At 42.9% G+C, this 25,577-nt stretch overlaps 1 protein-coding gene across 1 annotated transcript in view; it reads left to right on the top strand.

Annotated features, from left to right (window-relative positions):
- npas3 (neuronal PAS domain protein 3) overlaps window positions 1-25,577 on the top strand; it is a 223,096-nt gene that overhangs the window by 118,533 nt on the left and 78,986 nt on the right. The window contains 1 exon segment of the mRNA XM_026306705.1: window positions 7,888-7,970. Coding sequence (XP_026162490.1) covers window positions 7,888-7,970 — 83 coding nt within the window.

Here is a 25,577-nt window from a genome sequence, read left to right as displayed (position 1 = left end):
TGAAGTACTTTATATACCGCTGGGTAGCTGACTTTGACTACCTTATATACTTCTAATTTGAAGTACTTTATATACCGCTGGGTAGCTGACTTTGACTACCTTATATACTTCTAATTTGAAGTACTTTATATACCGCTGGGTAGCTGACGTTAACTACCTTATATACTTCTAATTTGAAGTACTTTATATACCGCTGGGTAGCTGACGTTAACTACCTTATATACTTCTAATTTGAAGTACTTTATATACCGCCGGGTAGCTGACGTTGACTACCTTATATACTTCTAATTTGAAGTACTTTATATACCGCTGGGTAGCTGACGTTAACTACCTTATATACTTCTAATTTGAAGTACTTTATATACCGCCGGGTAGCTGACGTTGACTACCTTATATACTTCTAATTTGAAGTACTTTATATACCGCTGGGTAGCTGACGTTGACTACCTTATGTACTTCTAATTTGAAGTACTTTATATAACAACAGCAGCACCGCCTGCATCTTCTAGAAATATTCGGTTGAACTGTCTGTAACTTCTGCAGGATGGAATTATTGTTCAGTAGAATAAAGAAATGCTTCTGCACTGACCACCATAAACCTGTCCCAGAGTTTACTGGTGGTATAATAAAGTGAATGTGCATATAATTTACTTACTGAAAAGGTGCACACAGTGTTATTGGCTTCTGTCCTGAAGAAGGCAGTACGTGCCAAAATAATGACTCGATATAAAAATAAAAAGATTGCATCAGAGTTACATCGGAGACTGTGGCATAAAGCATTTAATGCACATTATTTTGGCTTGAGGACTTTATGTTTGATCCAAAGGTTTATGTCTGACCCATGTTTTCATTAGGATGCATGTAAATGTGCAAACAGTAAACTAAAGTAGTTAGTTACCAGAACGCACAAACATGCTTTTTCTCCAGACGTTCATTGTTGTCTTTCCCCTCAGCCACAGACCAGTTTGGTTTGGTGCCTCCATGTTTCTGTCCCCCACAGAAACATGTCCCATCCCCTAATGTTCCCCCCACGTGGGTCAGACATGAGCAGAAAGAATCTATTTATTCCGTGGCCAATATTTTCCTGTTGATCGGCTCATTAAAGGAGGTCACGTGATGCAGCTTGTTTCTGATTGGCTGTTATTCCCATTATTGGTGGACTATCAGGCTGCATGAGATGCTCTTGTGTTTCTCTTTCAGCATCATTTCCTTCCCTTCATCCCTGATCCCTGTCCTCCTCCTCTGTCTCCATTTTTCTTTCTGTGTTGTCGCTCTGGTGTCTCTCTGTCCTCGCTTGTCCTTGACTCCAACACACACCAGCTGGCATTCAGCCGAGTGGAGACAGCAGATGATTATACACACACACACACACACACACACACAGTAAAGTGTATTATATTGTACACAGTAAGGTGTGTGTGTGCAGAAGTCTGAAGCGACAGCAGCAGGATGTCATCCAGAGAGAGGGAGCAAAGCAATGGACTTCAGCCCAGAAAAGAGAGAATGAAGACATAACTGAAGTGAGACTGTGTGTGTGTGTGTGTGTGTGTGTGTGTTGATTGAAATGCTACACAAACAAAAGGTTGCTTGCACCAACCTCAAATGATCAGTTTTATCTGAGTAATATTGATCGGTATCACTCGAGCTGACGCTCCCAGAGATGAAGCCACCGTAAGTCGAGCGCCCCCTGGTGGCTGGTTGCAGTGTAGGTCATAACCCCACCCCTTCCATGTTGGCGAATGGGACATGAGCCAGACTACTAATTAGTACAAAGTACAAATCAATCACATTTTTTAGTCAGTTATGGAAACAGGATATCACATGATTGAAAACTTTGATTGGCGGCCTGATAACTCCACCTCTCTATGTTCAGGTCGTGCTGAGGTTTAGTAGGTTGTTATCATGCCATCGACCTTTGTTGTCATGGTGACAATTTGTGGTAGAGGAAGTGTAAAATTACTCTAAATCAAGTTAAAAGTATTGCATTCAAAATTTTATGAAAGTATTGGCATTAGAAGTATCAAAAGTAAAAGGAGTGACAATGACAGAAGTATGAAGTAGCAGAAAATAGAAATACAAATATCTCAGAACTGGACTGTGGTGGATATATAAAAAAAGTCAAAGTCATATACTCTTAAATACTAAACTATTACTATCATACTGAAAACATAAACCCACGTGCACCTTCTGCACCTCCGGTTCTCAGGCTGCAGGTGGTTTCACTGTAAAACATCCCAGTGCTCGGCAGTAAAAGTATTAGTGAAGGAGCTTAAACAGTGAAATGATCCAGGTTTAGTGGAGCGACTCTGCCAGAGTTAATCAGCCCAAACATCTCATCTCAGAAGGAAAGCGTCTCCTTTATGTGCCGAGCCGTAAACTTTGTTACACGAGACCGAGAGCGGCACTTTCCTCCTCATTCAGTCTGCTGCTTTCTGCACTGTGCTGTTAAATACCAGAGCAGCAGCACTGCCCCTTACTGATAACTGTGATGCGGTTGGACAGGTGTAAAGATATTAATGCAATAGAGAAGATGAGCATGTGTAAGTGTGTGATCTCAACATGACCTGTTAGTGTCAGAATTATTAGTCTGTTTGGAAAAAGACAAGCAGCCTGTTCAGTTTCCAGTTGAAGATGGAGGAAGTGGCAGTTTCTTTGGACAAGTTCCCAAACTCACGTGTTTGTAGATTGAAACTATTTTGAATGATGTGTAACAATGACAGGATTACACAACACAGTTATAGGTCTGTCAAACGTTACCCAAAGCTCCACTTCCTCCCAAACTCACATCAGATCCATTCAGTCCAAAGGTCCAGTCAGGACCATGCTAGGTGGCTAATGCTACCAAACCAACAGGTTAGCTTTAGATGCTAACATATCCAGAAGGAAGAAGGCCCCATGTGGATCCAATGTGAGTCCTTTGGCTGCTTTGAACTCTCTCCATGTGAAAAAGCCAAAGCCATGTTAACCCTGGTTGTTGGTCTTTCTTTGTCCCACTCTCTCTGGGCTAAAGAACGCCGCCTCTTGGCTCTGGCAGCCACTGGTTCCCACTTTGAGCTGCAGAGACTCCTCCATGGCTGCTGTTGGAAACCACTACTGGCTTCTTCTGACCTTGGCCAGGTGGCAGGGGGGGCTCATTGACGGAGCAGACTTTGCCAACACAGGGTAGAGGAGCTGGAATAACAACAGAAGGGCTGTAGGTAGCAGAGAGTCCTGGGGGGGGGGCTGATGGGGGTATAGGCCTGGCACTTTTATCACACTGTGTAAAATCATCATAAACCTTTAAAGCTAAAATAAATAGCTGGATGTGAAGATCTGTGATAATTAACTATTCGTCTTTCTTCTCCTGAAGAGCCTCAGTTTAGTGGGAGGATCCGTCTGACAGCTTGTTACTGGGGCCAAGTGTGGCGCTTAAAATTTGATGACAGACAAAAGAGAGGGAACATGGATTATTAAGCAGAACTGCTCATGAAATGTTAAAGTGGATGAAAGGCGCCTTTAAAAAGATACTAATTAAAACAAATGTCTCCAGTGGTGATGACTTTTTAAACAGCCCGGTGAGACTGAGAGTGTGTGCAACGTTCAGCCGTCTGGTAAAGAAACTACTCCTTCCTTCCTTTCCTCCTCCTGTCCTCCCCTTCTTGTTTCTGTTCTCCTGCTAATCTCCCTTCAGCCTCCTCTTGCCCTTTACTCCATCATTCCTTCCCTCGAGAGGTTGTATTGAAATATTTCATTGATGCGTTGCTGCACTGGACTTTATGAAATGTGTTCCTGCAGTTTGCAATCTATACTGTAAGATGAATTAGTATCTAGTGCAGCACTTTCTCTTAGAAGTTGAATTCTTGGGGATTTAACAAAGTTAAAAATAAAAACTACGTCTCCCATGTTTCCACACATCATCTTCTCACAGCATCTGTAAATTGTGTATATTCAACAATATGTTAATGCTCGTGTGTGTGTGATGCAAACAAAACAAGGAAAATGGACTGAATGTGGAACAAAACCCACTTCAGCTCTCCGTGTCCTCAGCGTCTTTCCTCTTTCCTTCCACCTTTCTGATCTCCCTTCTGTTAAACCGGTCGATGTTTCCTTCCTCCAGCAATCCCTCACTTCCTTCTCCTGTCCCACCTCCCCTTCAGTCTCCCCCCTTCCTTCTCACTCTCCGTCCCTGAAGTCCTTTGTTAGGTCTTGATAAATTGGCTCTGACATTCTGCCAAAGTGGCTGCTCGCTCTCCCTCTCTCTCTCTCTCTCTCTCTCTCGCTCTCCCTCTCTCTCTCTCTCTCTCTCTCTCGCTCTCCCACTCTCTCTCTCTCTCTCTCTCTCTCTCCACTGTTCTTACACCTTCCACTAATTGAATTGGCAATTTGTGTAACAGTACAGATCCCACTCTCCACACACACACACACACACACACACACACACACACACACGTGTCCCCACCCCCCAGGATGTGGACGTAGTCTGAAGGTGGAGGTTTACTCCTGTAATCCAGCCCTCTAGCAGCTCTAAGCCTGCACCCACACACACCCACACACACACACACACACACACACACACACACACACAGTGGAGGGATCCCTGGTCCCTGGTCGGCTGCCAAATTCATATTAACCAAGAACATAAATTAACAACACCAGTAATGTTTGACTTTGACAGACCAAAGTTAAATTAGCTTTCCAGTAAGATGGTCTCACACACACACACACACACACACACACACATAGATGAATAATTTTTAATATTTTCAAAAACATTTAACACTTAAAATTATTTGCCTGAATTTGTGCTTGTTTGTACATTAAAATCTGTGAATCATACAAACCTCTCTCTCTCTCTCTACCTGTCTCTCTATTTATATATATATATATATATATATATAAATAGAGAGAGAGATAGGTAGATATTTCTTCCTGCTCTTCATTTTCCTTATCTCATGTGTCCTTATCTCTTCCTCCTAGCTTTCCTAAAGCTGGTGTTTCTTCTCCTCTTCATCATTTTTACCTCCACCTGGTTTTCCCTCTTCTTTAAACTATAATCATCCCAAATACATTTTCCAAGTTTCCAATTTATCATATCCTTTTTTTCCTTTGTCTTATCTCCTCAATTCAGTTTTTAAAGTATTTTTTATTCAAAATGATAAGATAAACTTTTATTGTGATACGATAAGATAAACTTTATTCATCCCCAAGAGGAAAATCAGGAAGAATGAATGAGAAAATATTATAATTATAATATATAATAAGAAATATTGTAATTGTTTTCTACTTTTACTGTTTAAAGCATCATGTGTGAGTCTGCAAGTGAAACTCAAGATTATCAAACATAAAATCTGACTTTTATTTTTTCCCCTCAAGATTATCTGAGCCTCCCAATCCTCACCTCCATCAGCACCACCTCCTCCTCCTCCTCCTCCTCCTCCTCCTCCTCCTCCTCCTCCTCGTCTTCTTTTGTCTTTTCTCTCTTCGGCTCATTTTTTTTTAAAGTGTCTCATTCACAAGGGCATTTCATTACATCATTAATTGAACCTAATTCAGCTACATTACCCCCCCAAAACAATGACAGGAGGTGTGTGTGTGTGTGTGTGTGTTTAAATTCGGTGTAATGAGGTCTGCAGGGAGACCAGGACGGAGGTTGTGTGGAGAGGAGAAAATTACCTCAGGGCAGAAAAATCTCTCTTTTAGCGAGCTTTAATGCCCCTCTGTCTGAAACTGTCTCTCTCCTCTCTCTGCCTTCCCCCTCCCGTTTCTTTACGTTCTAAATGTTTTAGTGTCGAATCACTTCTGGTTAACGGGACGTTCTATTACGAATAAATTCATTTTCTACTGCATTTTGTAACTTACTGTCTTAGCTAGTTTAAGATTAGTATTTACGTAACACAAGTGTGTACAAAGACACACATTGAATTACACATTAGTCACATTTGTCAAGTACTGACTCGATGGCAGCTCGTGCCCAGTGGCGTCGGTGCAGAATGTGATAACGCAGGATGAGAATCTGTTGTATATGATAATGTTTTGAAGGCAGGCTTGCGCTGCCTGGAAGTGTCTGTACGGCCGACAGACCTGCTCCCAGCCGGTCCAGCCTGCGTCAGACCGGACTTTCTAATCATTTGGAGGCATTTCCAGACAGGTGGTGCAAATTCTTCTGTTGGTGGAAACATGTTTGGGCTTTGATGAGTCGGTTTCGTGATGAAGCAGCGTTTAAAATTCAGATTCTCTTCCCTTCTTCCTCTCACATTTTCTGGCTTTGTCTTCCTCTTTTTCTCACTGAGGGAGAGAGAGACAGTTTAACCTGAGGGCAGATTTTTCACAGCCTCTCTCTCTGTCTCTCTCTCTTTCTGTCTCTTTGGCACTTGTACTTTCTGTTTTTTCTCTTTAGAGAGAGTTTTGCCCTCAGGGTAAAATTTTAGAAAGCTATAAACCATTTCTCTCCCTCTCTTTTTTCTGTTTTTCTCTCCAGAGATGAACAGTGATAGATAGAAAGATGAGAATAATGACATGATAGAAAGAGAGAGAGAGAGAGAGAGATGCCCAGTGTTTCCGTCACTGTGGGACATTTTCTGCAGCTTTGTCTCAGTAACGTACTCGACGTTAGCAGGGCTTCAAAACTGCTGCGTCCACATCCTGATGTTTTTCATCAGATGTCGATGCTTCTCGTCCATGTTTGCAAGTGACACGTATCCGGCTCTGGTGGGAACACCGGCTGGTTGTCGGAGTTGTGCTAGAAAAGGACGAGTTAACATGTTTTCTGACCAAGGCTGAACTCAGATCGGTGGAAGGTGGTGTAGAAATCCGGTGTCAGAGATGAGGGAGATGTGATAATTGTCTCCTTTGAAGAAAGTCATGGCCGTAAATGTGAAAAGGAACAGGAAACATCTTTCTAAAGGATAATAAATCCAAACCCTGGCTGACTCTTGGTTTCACAAAGTTGTAGAAGTTTCTGGACCCACAGCAGTTTCACATCCAGCTGTTTCCAAGTAGTTTGACCATCTGTCATAAGGTTCTGCTGAATCACAGTGATGCCTTCAAACGTTGGACACATGGAGACCAGGTCTCTCACACGTTTGTCCAACCAGTGTCAGAATTAGTTTCTAACCAGCAGTTTGGAGGACGAGTTGGTGTTTATGCTGTGGTTGGGACACTCTTATGGATTTGAGTTTGAAAGTCAGTCCACAGCACAAGAGACTTTTCCCTGGGACACTGTGAATCATAAATATGTGAATACATTGCACTTCCAGGAGACTGGTGTGTAGTTTCTCCTCTCACACTTAAGAAGAAGGTGAATAAATGTATTTCTAGAAAAATCAAAGCTTTCTTCTTTTAAACAGGAACGTTTATTGTGTTTTCTTAACGCTGCATGTTAAGATGCATGTAACAAATCTTGCTACTCATGTAAATACACTCATGTTGGTTTGTGTTAGGATGTATTTCATGTGGAATCCTTCAAATCCTTACACGATATCAAGTTTTTGGCTTTGTTAGTCGACTTCACTCAATGAAACCTGTTAGCATTGTACCAGTTCTCATTGGTTTTAATGAGGAGAGCTAACAATGCTAACCTGTCGCACTGTTCCAGACTGTTCTGCAGAGCTGACCTCACTGGTTCCTCTTGTCCTGTGCCATGTGTGTTCGTCACGCTAGGCTGTATAAACGTGAGTGTGTGTGTGTGTGTGTGTGTGTGTGTGTGTGTGTGAATATGTATTTATGTGAGTGTGTGTAGCTTTGCTCGTATCAATGTGTCTGAGTCTCACCGGTCTTCTTCTGTCCTGTCCTGTGCTTTTTCTCTCCTTGTACGTGTGTCTGTGTGTGTGTGTGTGTGTGTGTGTGTGTGTGCGTGTGTGTGTGCGTGCGTGCGTGTGCGTGTGTGTGTGTGCGTGTGTGTGTGTTTAGCTATCGGTAACCAGCGGAGGAGGAGTCCCAGCGTCGTCGCCTCAGAGATCTTCGAACCTCACCTGGGAAGCCACATTTTACAGGTAGGAACTCATCAAGGTGGCTAAAAATGATTGACTGCAGCATTGGTGTGCAAGTCCATACACAAACACACACACTGTGCACATAAACACTACACACAGACACACACTGTGCACACACACTCTGGTTTTTAGCTCAGTTTGTCACAGTGTTGCACCATTCAGCTGCATGCAGAGTCACTGTATTGTGCACACACAGACACACACACACACAAACACCACACATACACTGTATACACACACACACACACACACACACTTTTTACACACAGAAAAACACTGTACACACACACAGATGTGACATATCACATATTCATGTCCCCACAAAACACATGTCCCCCAGTTTCTGGTCAAGGTTTGTGACTAAATTTCCAGATTAGCTTCCTCTTTAGCTGATTAATGCTAATGTAGCATGCTAACCTAATAACGTTAGCATGTTAAACTGCAAATTTGTTACCTGTTAGCATTTTTTTGTGCTACCTGAATGGGCGTTTACATGTCACTAATGCTGCTTTCATGTGTTTAAATATAATTATGTGCAGGTACTAGACTGTTTGTTTTTGTTTGGGTTTTTTTGTTCATGCTACTGAGCTAATTTTGGCTGTTTATCTGCTGTGGCTACATGGTTAGCATGATATTTAAAGGAACCATAAGACATAACTCAAATAACAAAATGAGGTGTAATATGAATTACAAACTAGAAAATTATTTGATGACAGCTTTACTACACAACTGTGCTGTCCTTTAATTCCACTTGTGTGTAAAAATGATCCTGAGGAACAAAGAAAAGACCATTTAGCCAGAAATCAACAGGGTTTCTCACATCTAGGACAACTAAGCTACATGCTAACAGGCTAACAGGCTAATGCTTCACACAGTGGTTCACGGGAGGCTAAATTAAAGCTAAATTTTGTGAATCCTCTGCTGTAAAAAGTATTTGAAACTACTCAAGAAGGACATATTACCTGGTTCACTAAAACAAGCCATAAAAACACTTTTTAATCATGGAGTTTTTGGCAGAATGGGAAAGAACAAGGAACCAAGGACTGGGATTATCCTAAAGAGGTTAAGTTTTCTGGAGCTGAATTATTCTTTAAATTGTACGTTTACGTTATTCGCACAGTGATTCTTCTTAATTCACCCTCAGATTTTTCACCACATCCGACTCCAATTATTCCTCAACATCCAGCTGCTGCAGCAAACCTGAATTATTAAATGGGATTATGAAAGTATGATAATGACGGGGTTATCGCCGTTCACTCCCTCAGGTCTGTGTGTGTGAGAGAAGTGTGTGTATGTGTGTGTGAGAAGTGTGTGTGTGTGTGTGTGTGTGGATGTTTAATCCCCAACATGCTCCACTCCTTATCAGTGTAACATACAGCCCAAAGGCTGAGCTTTTAACATCACAACCAGGCTGACGTGATAGTACAGCTGATAGAGGCGGGTAATCTGTGTGCGTGTGTGTGTGTGTGTGTGTGTGTGTGTGTTACGTGCATGGTTTGTAAGTGTGTGTAGGCTTCTGAGATGATGTTGTAAACTTCCAAATTGTTTGTGTGTTTTTTACATCAGTTTCAGTCACATGTGATTAATATTTTAATCTGTCTGGCACCAGCTGTGTTAAATCCACGTTTTTAATCCCGTTATCATATTCAAGAATCCTGAAAGGGAAAAATTCTCAAACTGTTTCATTACAAACTGAAACAATACTAATTCATCTTCTGACCATCTCGGGTAGAAAAACCGTGTTCCATATGAAACAACTACTTTATATTTTTTGTTTAATAGTTTTCACATTTTATCAACTTAATCCGGTGTTTTATTTTTTAAAATACTGATTAAATACATTGAGAGGATCGGAGGAGAACTTTTATTTATTTTTGTTATTTTATTTATTTATTTTTATTTATCTTTTAAACTGAGTCGAATCAGAAAGAAACTGGTCTGAAATCCAATCTGAGCTGCTCCCAGTGTGAACGTCGGCCGCTGGAGGGCCCCGTTCCCGCTCTCTGAGAGACGGAGGATGCTGTGCCACATGCAGCTGCTTCTATCCCGACCTTGTTGTTGCGTTTGTTCATTACCTGTCCCGCTTTAATCCTGCAGACACCCACGGTGGCGAGCAAACATGTCGTCGTGACAACCGGCTCGCCTCTTCCGCGGCTCTGCACATCACGTTGTCATGTGTGAGTGTTAACACGAGGCTGGAACAAGCGAGAGCAGCCGAGACGCCCTGCTTTGTGTGCGTGTGTGTGTGTGTGTGTGTGTGTGTGTGTGTGTGTGTGTTGACGCCGTGTTCTGATCCTGTAGCTCAAAACACTAGACATCCCATAATACCTTGTTATAATCCCTGGAGAGTTGCTATGACAACAGGATGAGGCACATCCCGAGGCAGATTGAAGCAGCTGTGAGATTGGAAGTGACACGAACAATGTGGGCCTCCCCTCACCTGTGAGAGGGAAGGTGTGTGTGTGTCTGTGTATGTGCTGCTTGTCTTTGTGTTACTGTGTGGACACGTTTTAGTTCAAGACCATCGAATTAGGTTAAAAACCTGTGTCAGTAAGTGTCCTCGCCTCAGAAAGCCCATGAAACGGTGATAAAAGTGATATTTTTGATTAGTATTATTTTTTAAAATAATCAAAATTAATTGGTCTGTGGTGAAATTTCTCTCCAGAGTTTGCTGCTTTGTTTGGTTTTTATTTTTAGAGCCACTTTATCGTGTCGTCTGTGTTGAAAGTAGCTCGCCGTTGGCGTTTGATCGGCTGCGTCGTTGCCGATACGATCGATGGAAACGTGTCCAAACTGAGCCTGACACAAATCATTAGGAGACTTCTGTAGTCCAGGCTGTTATAAGTTGACTCTCAGCAACTATCGCTCCTTCCCATGTGTCTTATGTGCATATGTGTGTCAGCTCGTGACCTCGATGGAGATATATTATTCCAAGTGTGTTTGTACGTCATTGAGAGAGTGTGTATCTGTGTGTGTGTGTGTGTGTGTGTGTGTGCGGCCTTTTCAGCAGAGGAAGAAGGCCGACGTGTTGGCGGCAAATTGGCCTCATTAATCTCCTACTTAATTGATTGTGAGAAGTTTGAGGATGACATTTCAAGAAAGCGTGGCGGATGGGGTGCGGCGTGATTGATTTGGCTAAAACGCAGCGCTAATGAATGCCAGCCAGTCACTTAGGTGGTAGAGACCAGACACTAATTTCAGAGAGATTAGGCCAGGGAGGTTGATAACGCTTAATGAAGAGAGAGAGAGGGAGCAGTCATTAAACAGAATGTACAGCTCCATGTGTACTCTCCTGGCAGGTGTGTGTGTGTGTGTGTGTGTGTATGAACTTTATTAGTCGTCAATTGAGGGCTGACAGGGGAAAACATGGACGCAGAGTCTCTGAAGGAATGTGCTGAGGCCTTTTACCTCGTGATGTTTCATTATCAGGCAGAAAATCTTTGTTTCCACAACAAGTGAGTTTTGGGGCTGGTTTTCACTGACATTTGATCAAATCCAGTATCTTATCTACTAATCAAATGTGGGTCCATTCAAACCCCTTATCAGACCTTATTTTTGTCATGTTATAACAAACCTTATGTGCACGTTAACTGTAGGTGACGTAAAAGGAAAACTATTATTATTTATTGAGCTATTAGTAATAATAACATTGTTAAATCATGTCGATCTCAAACCAGAGAAAACTGCAATAATAAAATCAAATACAGTAAATAAACTATAGTGGTAAACAAACAACTTCTTTCGTTTGTCATTTGGCGTTTTTCTAAACATCTTATTAAGTAAAGTTAATAACTAACATTTCTTACAGTTAAAACATCTAAAATGTATCTTCTATTAATGACCCATGTTCATCATTTCAACTGTCATGTTGGCTAAATAAGACAAGACATTTTTCTGTCCCTTGCTTTGGATGGAGCTGTGCTGCGGTTTCATCTGATTTCATTGTTTGCTGGACACCCGGCGATGAGCCCGTATACCTGGTGCTGGATGAGACATGTTTCCCAGGTGTTCCTTCAAAGGAGGATATGCTGTCGTCCAATCAAACGAGGCAACAGCTTCGTTTACTCGAGCGGGTCGGGAAGTTTAGCTGCTGCAGGTGAAGTGAAAGTTGTGTGTGTTTGTGGACTTTGAAGAGCAGATTGTTGTTTGGTGCTTTTAAAGACAGCGAGAGGCGTTTGAAGATAACGAGGCGGACAGACGGACACTAATTAAACAGAGGGGAGGAATAAAGTAAACTGAGAGTGAGTGAGTCCAGAAAGTTAGAACAGTTAGTGACAGATGAAGAGAGAGAGAGACTGTAGGAAAAGGGTAGAAAGTGTTGCAGGCTTTTAACAGCCTGGCAGAGCACCTGGCAGGTTTACCGCACCTGCTCAGACACACACACACACACACACACACACACACACACACACACACACACACAGAGGTAGGTGATGGAATGAGAAAAGAGTGATTCATAAGGACGAGAAACAATAGAAATAGACAGGTAGACCAGACATGGACAGAGACACAGGTAAGAAGTAAGGGAGTGGGTGCATCCCAGTTCTCTGAACTAATCGCTCATTGATCCTCGCTCCACCTGGAAGTTGTGTCTCCCTCGTGAAGTGTGTGTGGTGCGTTTGTTGTTGTGAGCAGAGAGAAGGTGGCGGAGCAAACGGATCATAGACCAGTCGACTCTTCTCCCCCTCCCCCACTGTAATATGTGGTTTATTGTAAGTGCCTGAGCGGTTGTTCAAACACTCTCATCCATAACACACACACACACACACACACATATCACAGCATCACTCACCCATGACAGAGGTGAAGCAACATACAAACACACACACACACACACACACACACACACACACATATCACAGCATCACTCACCCATGACAGAGGTGAAGCAACATACAAACACACACACGTCTTTGACTGCACACTGTACAGCTGTGCATGGACATTTAAACAGAGCCATGAGATTCTGATATATTTTTCACATTTGCTGTTTTTCTGAAAACTGCAGCTTAAAAACGCATTTATAGCTTTTCAATTGATCCATCGGCACTCTAGTGAAAAGTATTTAGATTTGTGTATCAGTGACATACAGCTAAAGATCCATCCTTACTGACTTTACTTTAAATTTCTCTGTACAAAGATTCTAGTGGCTCACTGCGTTTCTGAACAACAACCACAGCTGTTGACTGTTTAGAGTCCAAAAATGATTTGACCTCAGTATTTGCTCCAAAAAGCCATAGAATTGACACATCGGCAGCTTTAATGCACAAGTTGTGGATAGAAAAATAGTGTTGTTGTAGTGAAAATGTGCAATGAGCAGCAGCCGTTGTTGTGCCAAAGAAAAAAGCAAACGTCCGGTTTGATATGAATCCTTCACCTGCAGCTGTTAACCCGCCACTTCGCTCTGCAGAGTGTAAAACAGATGTAAGGTGCCCGCCTGTTGTCACGGTGATGAGGGGGAAATTAAAGACGACAGAGATGCGGCACAAACACGACACCGTTTCCTGTCAGCCCGTCAATCAAACTGTCAGCCAATGAGTGTCACCGTAGGTAAAAAATTAGACGGGGAGACGTGAGAGGACAGAGCTGCTGCTCCCAGTGGATCATGGGAGTTTCTTAAACAGGGAGTGGTGTGTGTGAAGGTGAGACAGACAGGCAGACAGACAGGAAGTCAAACAGATGTAATGCGATGCTGAAACCAATGCAGGGAAGGTCTTAAAGGACCACGCCACCGTTTTTTCATGTTGTACTTTAGCAGTTCTCATTGGTTTGAGTTGACGTCAGCTCGTTGCTATAAAAACATCACGTTATTGTTGTAGCTGTATTGAAGTGCAGATGTTCTTCATCTGGTGTCAGTTACCAAACAGCTTCAGGTGAATTCCACCCTCCTCTGGACTGGATCAGGACCATGATTTATGTCTGGCTCAGGAAAGTGATTGCAGTTAGTTTTGCAATGTAGTTTTGCAGAGACACATATGTGTGACCCAGTGTGGGTCAAAATGTCTTGATGATGTGTAAATGGGGCCTGTGAGGGAGATAAGCAGCATGTTCACTGTTCAGTTTATGGCAGCTTTTAAAATCAGATCGGAGTTTCATTTTATTATATTAACAGTGTAATTAGAGTATAAATCGGACGTCTTCGTTTAGCTCCATCACATACGCAGGCGTGTGTCGGAGTATTTCAGAGGTATTTCTCTCTCTCTTCATGTCTGAGCGATGAACTTCAGGCCTTGAGATGAATTTTTCAGACCTGCATATTCAAAGCGAGCACATTCCTGCACATGCACGCCGTGCCGTGGGTTTCAGGCAAGTTTCTCCTGCCTGCATGTGCAGATGACTCCAGAGGCCTGGCGTGACCCGGCGGCGGCGAGACTAAAGGTCACGGCGGTGAGCGTCAAGCCTCGCATCCTGATTACCCACAACCCCCCCTCTCTGACTTCCTGTGAGGTCCAGCAGGTTCATTAGCAGTGGGAGTAACTGCAGAGAGATGGACGGAGAAAAAAGCGAGAGGGATGAGGTCTGAACCAATAAACGAAGTGCCCAGAGAGCGACGGAGGATAAAAAAGGTGAAAAGATGGAAAAAAGACGAGTGCGGGGTCTTATTATTTATGCAGTCAATAGGCCGAGGCTTGTCTGCATCTCTAATTGTTTGATTTTATAGGCGGAACGGGCTCTTTAAACAAACGCTCTTATGCTAATGGCGGCGCCACAGTGCCCTCCTGACAGTGTCTGGTGGGAGGGTGAACTGGGGGATTATGGGAGTTTTTTGAGGTGTGGGGGTGTCTGAAGCTGAATATCATTTGGATAATTAAAAATGACAGAGGAAATGGTCCACACACACACACACACACACACACACACACACACAAAATCAGCCACTTTGTCTTGACAGGTGGAGGGGGAGGAGGGAGGGAGGAGGAAACGGGGGAGGGGAGGAGGTTAGTCCTGATTGCTGTCAATCAAGAAGTCCGGTGGGAGGACCATGGAGGCAGGCGGATCGCTGCGAACTTTGACCCCGTCCCTGGCCGACGTGATGCCGAAGTGAAAAAGAGAGTTAACAACCTTGAGAGACGGACTGAATTTCAACCGGCTCAGGGATGAAAGAGGGAGGAGAAGAAGAGGGAAGGCTGGACCGAGGGAAAATGAAAGGAAGGAAATAAAGACAGTGGGAATGAAAGAGTCAATATTGAAACATGTTATTTACCTTTTTTATTTTAATGAATTATAACCATGTGTTATCTTGTTAATCGGTATTTAAGATCCTGCCTTTTGAAAGTGTAGAGTAGAATATTTACAGTGATATTTTAGCCATTTGAAAGCTGCAGTGTTTTTATAATAAATCAAATTAATATGTGTAATTTATACGTAGAATTAACACTGTGGAGCATTTTAGCCTCTTTATCTCACTGTTGGCTTTAGTCTGTTTCCAGCTGTTTTCACTGAGCTGGTTTCAACTTGTGCAGGCAAAGTTAGATACTGTCCGATGAGCAAAATAAAAACTTTAGCAGATGAAGAGCCCCACGTTTATCTCAGAGATCAAATCCAAAACAGGCATCTCTCACATTGTTTTTGCTCTAACAACTTTAGAAGCTGATAATGTCTCAGATGTTTTACATACAGTGTCCAGAGTGACAACGTCAGGTGGTGGTGGAGACCAAACCCAGAGCTCAAACTGAGGGAACGCTGGGCTGAGACTCAGCAGGTATTTTTACTGTTCTGTGTTCAAGTTAACCAGATTCTAAAGCACTGCTTCACCTGTCTGACAGCAAAAGCCCAGAAATTAAACAGATTAAACTTTAAAATTCAACTAAATCTTAATTTAAACACAGTGAACGCAGAGAAGACTGTCGAACACTCTACCCAGACACTGAGGAATAAATTTCTACTTACTATGATGATGATGCCCTGTGTTGTTTTCACATGTAAACAGCACTTTCACATTTAGCCAATTTAATGTGAACACATGGAGGAAGAAAAGGGTTTGTAGTGTGAGTGTGTGAGATCAGAGGAAACAGAGGGTCACTATAAAGCCACAGTGACAATTAGAGAAACAACAGCAATAAAACGATCATATCTGTCCGTCTGTCGCTTTGTTCACTGTTTCTTCTTCTTTCTCACTGTGTGTTTGTGTAATTCCATATTGATGTTTTCCCACATTTGTTTGTTTCCTCTATGATCTGTGTGTGTGTGTGTGTGTGTGTGTGTGTGTGTTCCCTTGTGTTCTTACGTACGTGTGTGTTACCAGCACTGAGCTGAACGGCGTCGAGATGTAAAATCCTCCCTCCTCTCTAGATACAGGATAGAGCGAATCTTTGCTCCCCCACCAAATTAATCTGCTGACACACACACTCCCCCTTCACCCGCACAAAGCGGATTCTGTAGAATAATTTCATTAGAAGGTTGTGAGCATGTGGATTAATGGTTTTACTGTCACAGAGACGACAGGGGATTTTCTTTCTTCTCTTTCTCTCTTCAAGATGCTTTTATTTTGTCGTTTCTTCTCCACTTCGTTTTTCCTCTTCTTGTATCCCTTCTTCTTCTTCTGTGAATGTGTTGTGCAGAATGAGAGGGGAATATTATCATGTTGTATTATTTCAGTTTAGTATGATGTATAATTTTAAAGCACATTTACATTTAATTAGTATTATTTTGCATCGTACTGTGTGTGTGTGTGTGTGTGTGTGTGTGTGTGTGTGTGTGTGTGTGTGGCTCTATGTAAAAACATCATCTACAAACAGCATTAGCCGTAGATTAGCAAACCTAAATGTAAAAGCTTACAACATTTACTCTACAGATAAAAACTGTTTTGAATCCATCAGAGTGTGAGGAAAACTCCAGCCAATCAGATTTTCTTCTCTCTGCTGTTGCTATGTGGGTATGGAAAATTATTTAAGATTGATTAAGTTAACAGCCAATCAGATTTCGGTGTACAGTCAGTGGATGTGTTATTTTACTTACGATTGTGACTAGAGTTTGTTGTGGTAACGTTAACTATTCAACTACAAGTTACTTAACTTTTTTATTTGTTTGTCTTGAGTTTATTAGACACAGCGTTTTCTCATATAAGGTCAGCAGTAACCAAAATGGCAGACCAAAGCTCAAACCACCATCACTGTCACTACGTGTGTGTTCATTATATTTCATTTGTTTCCAGTGCTGCTGGTTGTTTGTTTTGGCCTTTGGGGATGTGAGGTGTGTTTCAGGTGTTAGTTTGCTGTGTTATGATATAGTTTGTAGAATAATGTTAGTTAATGCTTTGCAGATAATAATAATACAATATGTTGAAAAATCTTTTAGTATGAGACGTAAAATTGCAAAATGTAAACTAAGAGTTAATGTATGACATAATACATCAGTGTTAAAGAAAGAAAAAATATGACGACAGTCTGAAGTAAATACGGTTAATTGATCTAAATCATCAAACAACAGGCAAACGTAGTGACAAGAGACAAACCTGTCAATAAGTGATGATAATGGTAATCGATTGGTTTTGTGTTGCATCATGTTATGTTGTTGTGATGTTTTCCTCTGGTCCTATGACACTCAGATTCCCAGGTTGGATTCAGCAGGATGTGAAACACACTAAACAGGTCTGTAGAGTTTGTGTGTGTGTCTGTGTGTGTGTGTGTGTGTTACATTGTCATGAACACATTTATTAGTGTGTGTGTGTGTGTGTGTGTGTGTGATAGCTGGCATGTCTCAGTCACCTGGCTCTGTCACCCTCTATAATCACTACAATCCAACAGAGAAATCTGCTCTAATCAAAAGGGAAACGCCTCCATGATTTTGGCTCTCGTTCGTCCTCGCTCACCTCATTCGTTCCTGGTATCTCTCTCTCTCACTCTCTCTCCCTCTTTATTTCTCGCTCATCCTTTCTTTCCCTCTCCCCCTTTCTATTCTCTCTTCCAATGCTCCTCTCATTCTGTCTTCCTCTAATTTTCACTGTGTGTGTGTGTGTGTGTGTGTGTGTGTGTGTGTGTGTGTGTGTGTGTGTGTGTGTGTGTGTGTCGTGCTCTCAGTCGGGGAGGTGGCAGCAGCAGCTGGTGAGGGCAGTCTCCAGAGGGATTGTGGGTAGGGAGGGGAAGGTTATGGCTTCACACCCATCACTGATCTGTTGCCTGTTTGTGTGTGTGTGTGTGTGTGTGTGTGTGTGTGTGTGTTTGTGTGTGGTTTAGTTCTGGTTCCAGCAATTTTGTGTGTAATGGGAGAGATTATGTGTGGTTCATGCAGACTGGGCTGGTCTGCCTTTGTTTTAGATTGAACTGGTCGAGTCCAGTTTGCTCTGGAATTGGTTTGGTTTTTGGTCTGGTCTGGTCTGGTCTGGTCTGGTCTGGTCTGAATTAACTCTCATCTCATTTGATCTGGACTAGTCTGGTCTGCAGGTTGGTCTGGTTTGGTGTATGGTTTGGTCTGACTCACAGTTTGGTGTTTGGTCTCATCAATTTTGGATTGGTTTCTGGGTTGGTCTGGTCTGGTTTTTGGTCTATTTGGGTCCAGCTGGGTCTAGTTTCAGTGACTGATATGTCTTTACAAACCCATGTTAGATTGAATTAACCAGGTTACCCTGCAAACCATCATCAAACCAAACCACATGTAGCAGTAAACCAGGGGTCTGGGAGTATGTCTTTACCTTATTACCCTTCTTCCTCATGCTTCCTGTGTGTTTGTTTTACCGTGCGAGGAGCACCAGACGGGCTGGGTTTACTGCACCGGGGAGCGTTTGCTGTCCTGCTGTTGGACTCTCCGCGGGCTCACTAACAGACTCATATATGCCCGGTGCTGGATGCCTGCCGTAAACCGAGTCTCTTTAAATTTTTTACCGTGAGAGTTAGCAGCGTGTCAAACATAACCTCTCGCTCCACCGCCGCCTCTGCTGCTGCTGGAGGCGTTTGTTTTCCACTCCAGTACGTGCCTTAGCACTAAATCAGCTGGTTAGAGAGGAGAAAAGAGGCTGAAGCAGCTTCCACACAGCTGTTTTATACCTGCATGTTTGTGTGCGTCTTATTTTGATGCTGCATGTATACCTGAGGTTCTGTGCGTGCGTGTGCATTTGTACATGCCTGTGTGCATCACTTTATTTGTTTGCCTGTGTGTCCAACTCTGGGTTTTTGGAGGGAAATCTGTAGCCCCACAAATGAAATCAACATGAGAACAGCAGGAGGAAAGTGAAATCGAACTAGAGACGAGGATTTATTTGATTGGATGGGAGCTGCTTGTCCAAAAGCAAAACTAGAAACCTAAAGAGACGAAAACCAGGAAGAAGAGGGAAAGAATCATCTTAATGAGATTTAGCAAAAAAAAAAAAGAAAATGATTTTCAGTCTGGGAGCAGTTTCTCTGCAGAAAAATATACAGAGAAGTCATTAAAGGGGAGGAACCCGAGAGAGCTGCTGCTTTATGGGTTAATAACTGGAACACACAACGAGCAGCACACTGAACATCAATACGAGTTCATTTGTTAAACTGGAAATGAGACAGAGACAGAGAAGGTCAGGCAGACACTGTTTGGGCTGCTTAAATGTTGTTGTTTTGAGGAAGTCGAGATTGAAACATGCTGAAAGTAAACTGAAGGTTTTTAGGCATCTCAGTCTGAATGTGCAAAGCCATCACTAGCAAAAGGTCGAGATAAGTCAGACATGAGAGACGGATGTTCAGACACATGTCAATCTCATGTCAGTGTGTCGGCAGTGGAAACGGAGCCCAGTGGACTCTCTGGTCCTTCGGAGCCTGTAAACAGTGACGGCCGTTCTCAGGGTCTGGAGCTGGTTTTTGGAAAAAGACGGGCCTCCCATTGTTGGTGAGTAAGAACCATGTGAGCCAGGTCAGCGGTGTGGCTCTCTGATGGGTTTTTAATAGTTTTTGGACAACAATGGAGGTCTACGGCTCAGACCCATAAGCTGAACCAGGTTCTGGATTCACACACATTCATTGGTGCTGCCAGTCTCTGGATGGGATCTGGACTCTGTGACACTCACACTCACAGATCTCCAGTTAGGACCTAAATTTAAATGTGCACCTGTAATAATCAATAATTAACATCTTGTTTGATTAACCTCTGCAGAGATTTAACAGGGAGACTGTGTTTTGATTATTGTTGGGATCTTCTGTGTGACAACAAACAGCGTCATGTCTGACTCCCACAGAAACTCCTGAAACGCTTCACTACAGATGTTGACTGACTGATTTATGAAGTACAGACCTGCTGTATTTACCCTGTGGAAGGTTGGAAGCTACAGAAATAGGCTAATGACTGAAGTGTGTGTGTGTGTGTGTGTGTGTGTGTGTGTGTGTGTGTGTGTATATAGAGACCATTGACCTTCCTTCATCTCCCCCTGAGCAGGACAAATATTTAAAATAGATGTCATGTCCTGGACCGCCTCCAACAAAACCGCCTGTGTGTGTGTGTGTGTGTGTGTGTGTCAGTGGCTGATTCCTTCGCCGCCCTTTGCTGAAGAACCAAATCTCGCTTGCTCTCTTTTCCCTCCCATCATTCTCCATTGTTGTCTCTCTCTCTCTTTTCCTACAACCTCCCACTTCATTCCCCCCCCCCCCCCCCCCCCCCCCCCCCCGCTCACAGACAGCCGCTAATAATAACGCATGAAGGCAGTCACACCAAATGAAGACAAATGCTGTCCGCTGCTTTGGAATCATAAGCTCGCTCTCCCTTTTGCCCACCGTGCTCTCTCGCCCCGGTGCTCGTCCTCCACCCTCTGTTCTCTCCATCTTCATTTCTCTGCTCAGCTGTAGAGGCGGATGTCTCTATACAAACCTCAGGACCTGATCTACTTTCCACTGAAAAAGCTTTCACATGTGTTTACGTCTTAATTTAAACATCTCATCTTGAGGAAACATCAGAAACAGCATCTTTTTCTCCCTGTGTTTCATGTTTTCTTGGATTTTATCACAGCGGCCAAAAGAGAAATGAATGCAGTTGGTTATTAATGAATCAGAGTATACAGTCGGTCCCATCCAGCTTCTTAGAATGGACCCATGCTCTGGTATTAATGTGCATAAATATCAGAACAATCACCACGTGTGTCTCAAATGAAGCTTTTCTTTAATTAACCACCTTCAATGTTCAGTCTCCAGTTCAGTGTTGACAACATAAACAATAAGAAGCATTATATCGTAGCTGTCAGCAGGTGGAAGGAGATTTTAAAGTGTTTATTAATTTGTCCACAGTGTTTCATTATTTTGGCCTTTATTGAATCCACGTTCATGAATGTTGGCATCCAGAGGCTAAATCGCAGGTCTACGTGTTATAAGACGTGTGTGTGTGTGTGTGTGTGTGTGGATGATCTGTGGTGGGAATCATCAGAGCAGCGTGAACAAACTAATTAAGACAAACACAAAAATGATGCTGACCTGGTGCTTTGTCTCATAATCTATTAAAAACAAAGTTAGTCCTCACCTCAGCGACCATTTAGAAATAAAATAGATGCTTCATGATTCAGCTTTTTCTTTGACATCCCTGAACAGCCCCACCTTAAGGTCCATACAGGATCTTCAAACGGTTCCATCTGGCAGTGAAAATCATGGGATGTGACTCGAGGCTCCAAACAGGTTCATAAGGATGTTTTGAAACGATGACGTTTTTCCTGGTGGTCCTGCTGAAGGGGCCGGTGTTGACGGCAGGTCGTGGTGTTTAAAGACCTGAAGTATTTATGTTTCAGTGAAGCCCTGCTTGAAGGAGAACTTTAGATTTCAATTATGTTCTTCACATGCAGAGGAACTGGGATTAACAAAAGCACTTCATTAAAATGGAAAGTACTGATGATTGTTTACACGTATTTTGCGAATGATGAATTGTGATTGCAGCGACTTCCAGCCGTTTCCTCCCGGTTGAAGCGAAGATCTCTCCGCATGTGCCGCCACAATAAAAACCATTTCCACCCCCACAAATTAAGAAATACACGGCTGAATGGTAATGTTTGCACCATAACTGCAGGGATAATTGATTAAATGAGCATTGTAATTACATTTTCTCTTCCTAATATTGAAGATGTTATCAGTGTATCTTTTATCATTAAGTTAATCAAGAACTAAGACGACATTAAAGAGAACGAGCGAGCATGTGATTAGCCAGACAGGGAGAGCAAAGACCCGCTAAGTGTGTGAGTGTTTGATTTTTGGACCCTTAAGCACAATTTGTGTTGTTGTTGCGTCTGTTTGTGTGGGTGCAACAGTGTTATGTTAGTTACTGCAGGTGTGTGTGTGTGTGTGTGTGTGTGTGTGCGTGTGCGCGTGCAGTGATAATGACGTGGATAGTGTGTGTCCATTGACGACAGGTCCCCTAGTGGTCAGATGAAGACATAACATATCCAGTCAAAGATAATAATAATAATAATAATAATAATAATAATACGGGGACTAACAGCCAATCAGAGTCAAGCTGCATCATGTGACCACCTCAGTGGGAGCTGACTGGTCTGATCAGTAGGAGTTTCCCATGGGAATGATGAGGGGGTGTAAACCTTTAATGATCCGATCAATAGGAAAATATTGGCCATGGAAACACTTGATCCCATCGTTTCTCTCTTGGAATAAATAGATTCTCATGTCTGACCCACATGGGGGGAACATTAGGTGATGGGACGTGTTTCTGGGGGGACAGAAACATGTTGGCACCAAAACCAAACTGGTCTGTGGCTGATACGTTTCTGTTGGAGCCTTTCAAAGATTTAGGGATTGTGGAACATCCTGATCAGAACCATTTCAGTCGGACTGAAATATTGACCAGTACAGCTGCAGCTTCTGTTACAGGAGCTCCACTAGAAAGTTTATTATGATTTATTACGATTTTATTACGATTATTTTACCTGCTCCTGATCGAGTTGATATTTACAATTCAAGATTGCTCCAACGCAAAACCCACAATAGCCAATGAGACATGGGGCATAAAGTTAAAGGTCTTTTCTGTGTGTCAGCGTTTGTTCTGATGATTCAGGCATGTAGGCTTCATGTTACCTGAGGAGGAAATGAACACGACTGTTACTGCAGGTCACCTGGTACAGAAACACCTGTGAAGAAACAGGAAGTTCAGTCTTCACAGCCAGAAATCAGACAACACAGCCACAAGTATGAGGAGAATCATGACATCTGCTGTGTGTGTGCGTGCGTGTGTGTGCGTGTGTGTGTGCGTGCGTGCGTGTTTTGGAAGGGTATCCTAAGGTTAAACTGCAGAGAGACAGCATCCATCTGGAGAGCATTAAAGAGATTTATCAACACCCCTGTCCTTGTATCATACAGCACATTGTCTCTGTGTGTGTGTCTGTCTCACTATATCTCGTCTCCATGGCAACAGGTTTGCGGTCCCTCAAAAACCACCGACCGACATACCAGACAAACCCGACCTGTTAAAGTAAATAAACGTGGCAGTGAAATAACCGAGAACAGGATTAAACCTTAGTGGTTTAGTGTCGACCTTTGAACCAGTAGTCACATGTACTTACTTACTTCTGCTACTGCGGCTTTTGACCATTTTAAAGAGTTTTCCTCAGCAGTTGAAGGTTCTGATTTGTCAGAAAAGAGTAGATGCTCGGGCATAATTAAACCTTGTTATTGGCCTAAACCTGAGCAACAGCAGTTAACGTGTGTGGACAGATACAGCATCAGCAGTCCCTAACGTCCTTATTGTCTCATCACGTTTAGAAGATGCTTCAGCAAAAACCTGAGCTAAATATTATTGTCACGTTTATTAGGAAGGATTTAATGTGTGTAGCGTACACCTGTACAACACCTGGCTGCTGTGCACCAGAGAGAGAGAGAGAGAGCTGTGGGCAGTACTGGACCTGCGGACTGTACTGAGTGGACTGTGACCTCCAACACACACAGGCCTCTTCAGGGAATTAAAGTGATATTGAGCTCTGAGCAATAACTGGAAGAGTGGAATTATTACTCCGGCTCCGTGTGTGTGTTGCTCACCTGTCCACTTGTCGATTGTACCTTTTGATTAAAACCAAGGAGCGACGACGGCTCCGACCGTCTGCAATATCGCACTGATGCTGTTATCTCCGTCCTGCTCTCTCTGCCGTTCTGCAACTGTTTGTCTTTCAGACAAAGTATTTCGACTGTTATGTGTTATAGTCTGCAGCCTGTAACACACACACACACACACACACACACACACACACACAGAGGTGTGTACGGTGCAGTTAGTTACCTACTGCTCAACACAGCAACGACAGTTTAGGTAAATTTACTTTGAATGCATGTCTCGTCCTGCTCCTGAGTTCGCTGATCAAACTACAGTAATGAAGAACCCACTGACAGATATGAATATTAGTCTGTTTAGATGCTGCTGGTTCATATTTTTCAACACCACTGCACCAAAACACAGTGACTTCTAAATCACAATTAGAAACACACATTAGTTTACCTGTCTCTCCTCTCTGTGCTCGGCTGTCAATCAAACCTAAAACTCCCCCCGACAGAGGACCGTTAAATGTGATTTCAGGTAAATGTTAGTGTAGTTTCCTCCAAAACAACAACTGATGCAAAATGAAGTGACTTATTAGACGAGAGAGGGATGTAAATACAGATGAAGCATTTTATATTTTTCTCTGTCTGCCTGTACGCGCTGATCTTTCTCTCCAGTATTGGCATGTGTTGACCTTTCTGAACCTTCCTCTTCCATTCCTCTCCTCTCTCTCTCTCTTTCTTTCCTGTATTGACATGCTGAGCTTTCTTCACCTTTCATCATCCCCTCATCACTCGCTCTCGCTCTCTCTCTTTTTCTCCTTGGTCTTCTTACCTCTCTCGCCCCTCAACACTCGTCCAATCCTGCTTTTCCCTCTCTCCCTCATTTCTTTCCCATCATCTCTCTCTCTCTCCATCCTCTCTCCCTCTCGATGTGTTGGCATCTCAGATCACTCTTCGTCTCCTTCCTCTCCCTGGAGCCCTCTCCTCCTCCTCCTCCTCCTCCTCCTCCTCTTGCTCCTGCTCCTGCTCCTGGCTATTGATTGGTTTATTTGATAGTTCTATCACCAATCAGCATGAAGTTGACCTTTGGTACTTGGCAATGATAGCAAGTTATTGTGTGTGTGCTGGTGTGTGTGTGTGTGTGTGTTTATGTTTATAAGTGTGTGTGTGTGCGTGTGTGTGCGTGTGTGTGTGCGTGTTGACCTTTGCAGGCAGAATGTCAGCCTGGCTCTCGATGTTGCTTGTCAGTGCTTAAGTTGGACAGGAAGCAGTTCGGTTCTCTAACAGGAAGTTCAAACTCCTTATAATTGACGGTTGTTTTGGCCACATGACCTGATCGCAAAAGTTTGCAGTCGTCAGATTTTTTTTTTTCTCTCTCCTCTGTGGCTCTGCAGAAGGAGAGCAGCTGTTTTTTAGCTCCCCTGGGTTCTGGAAGTGAAAGTCCCATTTGGTTTCTCGTGGACTGTGTTACCATAGATCAGCATGAAGCTCTCCTGATCCAGTCATCAGTACGAGAGGTTAGAAAGTATCTGTGATTGAAAACAGTCCAACCTCTAAGCCTGTGTAGATGAAGAGAAGCTACTGTTGATGCATTTGGGCAAAAATAAAATGAAACTTAAATCATGTTGCATAACAAATTTCTTTCTTATGAATATTCACCAGTACAGAACACGGATCTTCTTCCTGT

This window comes from Mastacembelus armatus, chromosome 22 (genome assembly GCF_900324485.2).
Source record: "Mastacembelus armatus chromosome 22, fMasArm1.2, whole genome shotgun sequence".
Classification (NCBI taxonomy): Eukaryota; Metazoa; Chordata; class Actinopteri; order Synbranchiformes; family Mastacembelidae; genus Mastacembelus; species Mastacembelus armatus.
Note: the sequence above shows the minus strand (reverse complement) of the source record. Positions and strands in the feature narration are given on the sequence as shown.